Source organism: Charadrius vociferus, unplaced genomic scaffold, assembly GCF_000708025.1.
Source record: "Charadrius vociferus isolate BGI_N301 unplaced genomic scaffold, ASM70802v2 scaffold147, whole genome shotgun sequence".
NCBI lineage: Eukaryota > Metazoa > Chordata > Aves > Charadriiformes > Charadriidae > Charadrius > Charadrius vociferus.
Window position 1 is genome coordinate 1831360 of NW_009649570.1, and position 10618 is coordinate 1841977.

General features: G+C 39.8%; 1 protein-coding gene across 1 annotated transcript in view; it reads left to right on the forward strand.

The window, feature by feature from the left end:
* The window catches only part of GLS (glutaminase), a 105741-nt gene extending 99632 nt beyond the window's left edge, over positions 1–6109 (forward strand). The window contains exons 15-18 of the mRNA XM_009890221.1: positions 4091–4152; positions 5104–5180; positions 5347–5410; positions 5775–6109. Coding sequence (XP_009888523.1) covers positions 4091–4152; positions 5104–5180; positions 5347–5410; positions 5775–5931 — 360 coding nt within the window. The 3' untranslated portion in view covers positions 5932–6109. The remainder of the gene's footprint in view (positions 1–4090; positions 4153–5103; positions 5181–5346; positions 5411–5774) is intronic.
* The last annotated feature ends 4509 nt before the right edge of the window (positions 6110–10618 follow it).

The following is a 10618-nucleotide window of genomic DNA, read 5'->3' on the forward strand; positions in this document are numbered from 1 at the left end:
GTCTGGGACTTCTGATCTGTAATGTTGGGTGACAAATATTTCTGAGGAACCTTGCAGGTTTCACCACCTGGATAGCAAGGATTATATCCAGCGCTCAGGGGAAAAGTGTTTGTGGACAAAGAGGGTTTCATCATAGCTAAATGAATAGAGCTTGGTGTTTCTGGCATGATGACAAGAGGGCTGTTAGGTTCCTCTGGTACAGTGGATGCAGGTGTAATCTCCCATTTGACAAAAGGTGGAACAGTCTTCCCTTTGAGTTTGGTACTGCTGTGTAGCTGTATGGTCATGTTTGATCCAACTCTTATATAGCGAAGGGACTCTCTCCCTTCTCCTTTTATTAAATTCTCATAGTTAAGGAATTCTGCACAGTAGAAAAAGGTAATTCATGGCTGTCAGGTTGAAGGTGAACTTTCTATTCCTGTTTCTGAAGATGAGGGAAAAATTGTGTTCATCAGTGCAGTTAACAGACACCAGTACTGAATGTGGCGTACAGAAGATAATGAATCACTCGGTGAGAAACTCGGTGACAGTCTCTAAACACTTAAATTAGTTGCCTTGTCCCTTGTGCCCTACTTAGTTTGAGTGGATACAGCTCATCTGTCGTCTTGACTATTTTTTTTCTTTCTCACCTACAGTTAAAATCTCCACAATTATGTTTGCTGCTCCCACTTCAGAGTTTCTTTGGCTCTTGAGTTTTGCAACGGACCTGTTATTTCAGGCTAGGAAGCTGTGAGTTTGGGGGTAGAGAATTTTTACTTGTGTTTTTGAAGCCTTGGTTGTGTTTGATTTTTATGGCTGCCTAAGTGGGATTTTTGTGCAGATACAAAGCTTCTGGCAGCAAGTTATTTTCACATTTTCACTTTTTCTCAATGTAAATTATAACCTCTTACATGATGGTTAAATATATATATGGTACTTGGATTGATAGTCTCTTGAAAACTAAGGGATGTTCCAGAAGATGCTCATGGAAACTGTATAGTCTTACTTTGAATTAAAAATGTATTTTCTATTTGTAGATTTTTAAATTTTATTCTTGATTTCACTTTTTATGTCCATCTTTGTTGTTTATGGCTGCCTTTTCACACCTTATGAAATGTGTTAAATTTTTGGCCTGGCTGCTGATAGAGTAGGGTGAAGTTACAGAGTCGAGGTGTGTTTCATTGCTAGCAGATCCAACCTAATTCTTCTATAAAATCAATAAAGTCTCACTTGAAATGGGGGCAGGTTTCAGCTAGGGGATATTGTTTCAGCTGTGATGACTACACTCTGCTTTTTTCCAGTTTGAGTTCATTCCTGAGCAGTTTTGGGGTAATTATTCTGCTGTTGATTGTCCTGCTGATTTTATTTTTCACCTGCTTTGTGTATCCCATTACCTTTACTGTTGTACAGAGATCAGTTGTATTTCCTTCTTCTGAACTAAACAGGCAGAGGTGGGTTTTTTCTTTTTGTCTGGACTTAAATTTCTTTTTGTTTTGATCTGTCAAGAAGTTCAGTTTTATAATAATGTGACCTTGGATTTTACGTTATTAATCTTAAAGGAGCGGCTTTAACTTCTCCCAGATTGCTGAGAGACACGGCCTAAGATTATTGTGTTAGAAAACCTTGGGAATCTCCAAATTATATTTTGTCACATCGTTATAGAAATTGAAAATGGCTTCTTAGCAAAATGTTCAGCTGAATCCAGAGGGATTCTTGGTCCCAGCTGCACTTGGAAAGTTACTGTTTGTAAGAAAGAAAAGCGTGTTATTTTTATTTTATTATTTTAATACACATTTGCATTTCCCAGAAACGTAAAGAAGCCCAGCCAAAAAGGATCAGTTACCTCTGAAATGGTTTTTGTTAAAGACAGAATGTCCTTTGTTGGTCCTAGATCCTGGACAGGGGAGAGTGTTCAGCACCTGCAGGACCTGGAATGTCTTGAGTGGAACCAGCCAGGTCTGCCTGCAGGGCACCGACAGTACTGCTCTCGCAGCAAGGAAAACCCCTGAATCATCTTGATGACATTTAGAGATTATCAAAGTAAATTCTCCTTTCATGCCCACGTTTAAATACAGTCTGCAGCCCAGTGTCTATAAAAGATGTACGGCCTTTTAGGAGGCTTTAATATTTTTGTGTGACTGGGATGTTTTCTATTGGAAGCCTCGTAAGGGTGCTTTTGGGTGTCTGCTGCCCTTAACTGGCCTTGGTCATATAAGTCTCTGTGTCCCTGACACCTGCAGAAACTAAGAGACGCGGGATGCTCTTAATGTCTCCTTCCCGTGGTCCTGTCCCTGCTGTCCTGGGTGGGGGCAACCTGGGGAGCAGAAAAAAGGTTGTAGGGGTGGGTGGGCTCAGCCAGGGCTGGCTGGCTCTGCATCCAGAGCGAAGCGCACGCTGACGAGCTGTAGGATTCTTGGTCGCTGGTTTGGTTTCTTCCACGCCCCCCCCCCACCCCGCCTTCAAGGTTTAAACAAAAAAAATCTTAATGAGAGGAACATAATTCCTTCAGGTCTATCTTCTGTAGTCCTAGTGAGGAGAGTCTGGGAAATGACATCAGGTTTGCCCCACTTAAAGGTGACACAGGTGTTTTGGGCTTGGTGCTGAGAGAGCCCAGGGGCCCAGCCTTCGGAGCCAGTGCAGTTTAGAAGCAACCTTGGGGGATACTGAGCCTCCTGAGAAGCAATGGAGACCTGCAGGTCCTGCCCAGCAGGTCTTGCACTTGCTGTGCAAGGCTCTTCATGAGCCTCATAGTACAAACCAAAAAAGAGCTGCAGGAGTTCGTGGATACTGGAGTAAGAGCATGGCTCTGTTTCCATCCTGGCTCTGTCTCCTTTTGCTTCAGTCTCTCTTTGCGTCAGCGCATATTTGAGGTGTAAAAAAAAAAACAAAAAAAAAACAAAAAAAAAACCCAAACCAAAAAACCAAAAAAAAAACCCAACCAAGTAATTCACCTACTTCGGTTTATAAGAGACGCAGATGTTGGCTCATCTGTGGCCCTGTGAAAATAAATAATGCCAGGGTTTTTGCAGAAATCTGTGGGAGACTTGCTTGTGGGCGGTGACTTCTTTGTTTGTTTCTCCTCCTTGTTGTGGAAGGTCAATGCAGTATCAATTTTCTCCTTTGTTTCTGTTACTTGGCTGGTAGCAATGACAGAACTTTGTAGACTCAAAAGCAACACAGCATTTAGAAAGTTTAATGGGAAATGCTGTGAAATGGTGCCTAGAAGTCTCCATATTAGTTTGTGAAAGAAGCTGAGGTGGGATGCTTAAAACCATCCATCTTGTCAGTTTTGCCTCTTGTTAAAACTCTTAGAGTTGTTATAGTCAGGATGTGTTAAAAATGTGCATGGGACGAAGTTGGTAGACTAACACTATGGTTTCTTACTCATTAATACAGCTAAGAAAAGCACTACTTGCCTGAGACTTTCCCGATGTTGTTTGAGCTAAAAAGATCCTACTTCTGTCTGCCTTGAAACCTTGCTTGTCGTGTAGTGGTTCATTATGTGATAGAATTGCTTGAAATTGTTTATTTGAAGAAAGCCTCTACATTAGATGTATGCAAGGAAAATCTGTGATACGAAACAAAACCATTACCATTTCTTTTCTTCTGCCAACATGGATTTCTCTTAGTATTAGGAGTCTCCTCTGAGGGCAGGGGGGAGAATAAATCTTTGTTTTCCAGAATGAATTTCTCTTAGTGACGTGTTTATGGTTTGTGAATTGTGCAAAGTGATGCTGTCTTTGTAATTCAATACTCGGTATCATCACTGGGCAGTCAAAGAGAGAAATAGGGTTTGTCCATACAGTAAGCCTTTATTTTTTTTTTTTTTTTTTACCATGTAGAATAGTAATGTGCGTTTTATGATTCTTTAACTGTTCTTATGAATTCAGCGTTGGAAAGACAGATGTACAAGTACTGGTAGCAAAGCAAGCTGGAACAAATTCTTCCAGTGTTTTACATTTGTACTGCAAAATGTGGCCAGGGAAGGGAATAAAATTAACAAATTCATAAGCACTGGACCAGCTGGCCATGCTGGGCTTTTCTGGGTTTTCCCTTTGTTTTCTTTTTGAGGAAAGAAGCTGAATAAACTGGCCTTCTTCTCTCTCTGTAGGTGAAGTCTGTGATAAATCTGCTGTTCGCTGCCTACACAGGGGATGTGTCTGCGCTCCGAAGGTAAAAACTGGTGTGGGGTTGGGGATAGGAAATCTGCTTGTGTGGTACCTGCTGTTGTTGTGTACTTATTATGCACTGTGTCCATGTTGGGGACATCCGAGCTGCACTAGAGATGGAATATGTTCACCCAACAAATAAACAAAAAACCCCAAACCTGAACCATCAAAATGGTACCCTCACGCTATCCTGAAATCTCATTGTTTTCCCTTTCTTTGGATGGTAGTGAAATAGATTTCCTTAACCAGTTGTTTTAATAGTGATGGCAGAAAACCCTAGCTGTACTCTAGCCTGCTTTATAATTCAATTCTGAAACTGCCACAAAAAAATCTGGCTGGGAAATGCACATTGTTGTTGGAGGTTAGGAAATCTAGCTTAACTTTTTAAATCTGGAGTAGAATCTGGCAACGTGTAAAGTAATAAGAGACTAAATAAACATGTTAATGTGGCTAGAATATACCTGAATATAGTTAGTGGCTGGGAAAATGTGTATAGTTGAGCTTTGCTGTCCCAGAGCACCACAGTGTGGTGACAGAACTCTCCCAATACCGTAACGCTGTTTAGGATTTTCAGACCTAGGAGCCCTTCCTGGGTTTCCTCAGCTGGCAGAAATTTACTTTGCCTTCAATGACTTGCCTTATCCATGTTAGATTTTAAATCAGATATGTTGACTGTTACAAACCCTGCAAAGGCGTTTTTGTTTTCTTATTCTTTATAACAACTAGGTATCAGAGGGAAAATGAGCCCCTACCTTATTTTTAGAGTCAAAGCAGTAAGGGCGCCCTTTTGTTATAACTGAAGGTACGATGTGCTCTTGATAACGTTTATATCCTCTTGCAGCAGATGTTTCATCATTTCAGCATAGGAGTATTGTTCAGTGCTAGTTTTGTAATTTGTTTTAATTCTGTAAGACTTCTGTTTGTTGATTTTTTTATTTTTTTTTTTATATTGTAGATTTGCTCTGTCAGGAATGGATATGGAGCAAAGAGACTATGACTCACGGACAGCCCTGCATGTAGCAGCTGCAGAAGGTAATGTCTCCTCATACATTGTGTCTACCTGTTAATGGAGTGTGGTCAGTTTTCTTACAGTATCTCCACTCTACATATGTGCATACCTGCTTTTTAAAATTATGTATATATGTATATACATAGATATATATCAATATGTACACTCACAATCCTGCTTTCCTCATAGGACATGTGGACGTTGTTAAATTTCTACTGGAAGCATGCAAAGTGAATCCTTTCCCCAAAGACAGGTGAGTGGTTTTATTGCCAGTTTGGAGGAGAGATGCTGTAACAGCATCTCTCTCTAACCCCTGCGAGGAGAGGTTCTCTATCAAATAAGAGTGGAATGCTTTGAGCCAGTACACTGAAGCAGAACGAACAGGGTCCTACTGGTTCTCTGTAGGTTCTGCAGAGCAAGGAGGAATAAAAAATGGTGAACCATTAAAATCATTATTTAACAGGTTATGCTCAGCTGACAAAGTATTTTCACAGTTACTGAACTCGGTGTGGTCTGTGTGCTGAATGATTAGCACAGTCTGTAAAGAACTAGGTTTTTGGTGCCTTTGGCTCTGTGCTTGCATGCTGATCTTAGAAATACTGTGCTCCTTCTTGTAGGTGGAATAACACTCCTATGGATGAAGCTTTACATTTTGGACACCACGATGTATTTAAAATTCTTCAAGAATATCAGGTCCAATACACGCCATCAGAGGATTCCAACAACGGAAAGGAGAACCGAACGGTTCATAAAAATCTAGATGGCTTACTATAATCATCTTCAGCTAGATCCTAAGAATCAAATCACTTATCTATTTAATTGTGGTATACATAAGTAATGAAGAGCGTGTGTGTTTCTATCTGATAGTGGTATATATTTTACAGAAGTCTCTGTTACTTCAGTGTTATGTTACAGGAGTTTCTATACGCACAGGACAAATCCAATCTCTCTCAAAAGAAACAAAAACCAACTAAGAATCTCCCTCCATAATGTGAGCAATATTACCTCATGCTGCATATAATTGATGTATAAAAATATTTAGCTGTTGTTGGCTTTACTGTGCACTACTTAATTTATTTTTGTGTTCTATGTGAACTCTAGTCTGTGGTCAGGAATTTTTCTGCCGAGTTTTTGTTTCTATAGCCCTCTGTTTCCAGTATGGCCAAGATGAGCCAGAGTACTGTCAGGTATGAGCGTCAGTGAGGTTTTCCAAAAGCTGAGGATGCTGATGTAGATTTAGGCTGGGTGTGTTAAGTAAGGATCCGTACTTACCTTTGAGAAAAAATGAAAAAGGAAAAAAAAAAAAAAATTCCACACAACCTTGTTTACATAATATAAATATCAAAAGAGTGACAGTTGTCAATGGTCTAGGCTTGTTCTTAGAGATAGTCTTGTCAGGGAATCTGTTTTAAGGTTTGTTTGACCAAATGGCATAGGGGAATGTGACTTGTAACATCAAACAGTGTTTAGTGGGTTTTTTTGTTTTTGTTTTGGAAGCGTTTCTTTCAGTTCCCTTCGTCTCCCCTCCCTCCTCTCTCTCCATGTTCAGCTGCTAAAGTACTTCCCCGTCGCTGGGGAAAGCGGGTGCTTCCACTCTATGCAGTCGTGTTCCTCGCGGGTATATTTGCACTACAGCAGGCCTTGACAAGCTGCAAAAACCCCCTTGCAGGCTCACGTGTGGTGTTCTTGGCACTTGTACCAGGAACCAGCCAGGGGAATGGGAGTATGTGAAAGGCAAAGTACTAAACCAAATATTACATGTAAATCTGACTTAATTGAGGCTTGTAATAAGGAGCACGGATGGAGTGAAAACAGCTTTAAAGAGCATGGAGCCAATCAAAGCACGAGCAGAGCAGGAGACAAGCCAGATTTTTGAGTATGTTCTTTTCTTGCACTACCATCAACCAGGGAGCAGGATACTGCTTCAGTGGGATTTTGCTGGTGTAGAACAGGAGTTCAACATCAGGAGCACAAGTAGGTGATGCCTTTTGTGGGTGAACGGTGGCATTTATTGTCTTGCCACTGGAGCCAGCTCAGCACGTGCCCCGTCATGGGAAATGTAGATGCAGATATTTGTTGCTTGCAGAAGTACAATGTTACGACAGTTCCCTGTCCTGTGTGCAGATGCTTCTGCCAGTACTGTGGCATAAAACCTCAGAAGTGAGCAGTCACGTAAAGTTGAGTTCAGTATTCACAAAACGCCACAGTTGTTGGACATAGGCAAGAATTTTCGCACAAGAATTTTAGGCAAGAATCACTTAGCACGTGGAAAAGGAGATTGTGCTTGAGAATTGCGTATATGGCTATTTTTATCCTAGCACATAGTGTACAAGTCATTAGTAGATCTCAAAGTTCACGTTTTCTGTTCAGGCACCAAAGTCCTTCCGAAATAACGTCCAAATTCTTTCTAGAACGACCCAAGCACTTTATAAAGATGATCTGAACCACATTATCCTCCTTTTGCAAATGGGTACACTAAGACGTAGGGAGAAGTGACTTCCCCAGAGTGACCCGGCAGGTCAGTATAGTTGTGAATAAATCCTCGAGTTCCTGTACAGTCTCTCGTCGATATGCCATACTGCCTCCCTGTAGGGAGGACAAATCACATGGAAAAGTGCTTGATACTCATCACAAGCAGTGACTGTCTTCACGATGGTGAAATCTTGGAAGAGTCTGAAAGTTTAAAGCCCTGAAATCCCATTTCGAAGCTGCCTGGCATGGTTATCAAACACTTTTTCTCAAGAATCTTACTGTTCTTAAGCAGCTTCTCCCCTCTCCCCCCCCTTCTTTTCTTCTAAAGATCAGCTATTTTTCTAAAGGCTTTTAACTTGTTCTTTTCACATTCTGTGTCACAGCCACCTTCGTTCTAATCAAAAACTAAACAAAATGACCTCTGGCTCTTCACTGAGCCACACTGGTCACTGAGTAGCACAAGACCTCTTCTCTGCTGCACCCTGAACTAAATTCCAAGATGTTTTCTCTGGCAACAGATCTGTCAGCTTTAGTGTAGAGGAATATTTTTCAGATGGATTCCAGTTTAGTATTCTGTATCTTAGGGCTAATCTGACTTCTTCCATATTTTTTTTTTCCCCCCCTATTAAAACATGTCCTTTAGCTTCTCAGAAAAATACCTGATTTAGCTTTATTCAACTGAAATTTGCATTGCTCAAACTGGCATTTTTAAAAGATAAGTATATTATATAATCCACATATATACAAAGAACCAAAAGAAGGCATTTTAACTGAGTTAACATTAAAGATCATGGCTGTCCCTAAATTTAACGCTTTCCTGAAACATACTGAGTGCTTTTAGCCGGTCTTAGCTTCAGTGCATTTTTGCTGGTTAGTTTTAGTATTTTCTCATTGTGGGAAGATGCATTATTTTGTAATGTCCAATTCAGCGATGCAGCTATTTAGACATGGCGTTATTTATAAATATAAATATATGCAGTACATTGGTTTGGCTGTTTATCATTCATGACACTGACATGTAGATTTTACCGTAAATAGCTTTTGGTTATCTTATCAAATGCTGACTTCCTTATGCTCCAAAGAGGATTCCCCCACACCTTTGTTTTTATGTCATATTTGTTTCTTCTGTATCACAACCTAAAATCATTAAGCTAACTTAATGCTTTGTACTCAGAAATATTGTGATAGTCTTAGCATTAATTAGCCTCTCTTTGTGAACAAAATGTATTGTACCAGATTTTTTTGCTTCAGAGCTGGACTATCAGTGACTATACTTACTGGCAGTGTACTTCTGGTCATTGTAACTGACTGGGCTGATCTTGACTTTTAGATTCTGTATTGTGGGGAACAGACAGCGATGAATGTATTTCTAGCAGTTTCCCATGAATGAATCTAAACTTGAGCTGTACTGGTTCTGAAAATGAAAGTTATTTATTTTAAGAAATAAAATCCGGATAGTGTTGCTTTTTACAGCATAATAAATGGAAATACCAAGATGATGATGATGGAGGTGGTTTTTATTGGTTATCTATGTAACTGCTGTTGAAATAAGCCTCAGGCTGTCCAGGAAAACCTACTCTGGTCACTTCGGGTGTGCAAAGCTGACAAGAAATCAGAATGAGTTTATCTGATCCAGCTTTGCTTTTTTTTCAAACCCTGTACTTTTAGAGCTCTGCCCTTTCACTGGTTGCTTTTTATTAATGCTGGGATTCTTAAGTGTATCTGACTTGGCCAGACAGGTCTCCATTTCTTTCATTATTCTTCTGGCTGTGTACTTCAATATTAAAAGCCTGACAAATGTGAGGCAAAGGATCGTGTCACTTAATAGCCCCAGAGAAAACGGGTGCAGCAGTGGGCCAGCTTGAGAGCTCACAAAGTTTAGCTATAGATCAGTTATCCTACTGATCAACTCAAATTAGAAATTCAAGTTGAGTTTATTCAAGTTTGGTCAGGGAAGGAAAAAATAAAAATCAGGGATGTGATCTAAGCAATAATTAAAAAAAAAAAAATAATCTGACAGCCACCTTCTATGTACTCTGTAATGCAGACTGACCTGCAACAATGCAGTGAATTAAAAGCATCTATACTGCCTTAGGCTGTAGAGCTGTAATGGTTTAGTTGCACAAACAAGTTTAAAATGAGATCTACAGTAAACTATTGGCAGACACATCATCTTTATAATAGAAGAAGCAAAACCACAAGAGAAAGGACAAAAGCATCAACTACCAGTTCCATTTATTTAAAATGGCAAAAGAATATTTCATCAGGGGAAAAAAACACTGCTTTTAGAACTATTGGCCATGTAAAGACAAAGCTATGAATAAGGCCATTGCTTTAAATCTTACAAGAAAATTTCACCCTGGTGAAGTATAAAAATAACGAAAAGAAACTGTTGCATACAGAACATGAGTACAAGGTGTAGCTCAAGAAACATATTTGATTTTTGTATCACAATAAAGATACATATTCAGCTACTTATACATAAAAGCATAAAGTCACCAGTTGTGATATTCTGTAGCACTGTTAACCTCAGTAACTCAGGGTACCAAAAATAAAGTCAGTTTAGCAATGCTGTCCATTTAAATACGTACATTGTGTGTTCTAGGTCCTTTAAATTTTCTTTCTCTCTGGCTTTTGCAGGGGGCACCGCACACTAACTTGAACCCATCATTTATTTTCTATGTAGCAGCTGATCGATTGAGCATTTCTGAATGGCAGAGAAGTTGCTCTGCAATGCCTGTGAGGGGATTGCCCTGTAGGGTCTTCTAGCTATTCAAATCAACAGTTAAATAAATGCCCTGATTCATAGTGCATGAGAAAATTAAGTTCCTTTCCACGTATTATAATCTAAATGGGGCATATATTATTGTAAAAGATACGAGTGCCCAGATCCTCACCTTGTTAGATTAAGCACTGTGAGTAAAAACATACTCCAACCCTTTTGCACAGTTAGGTTCTTGGTTTGTCTGGGACTGCTGCTAGACAGCCT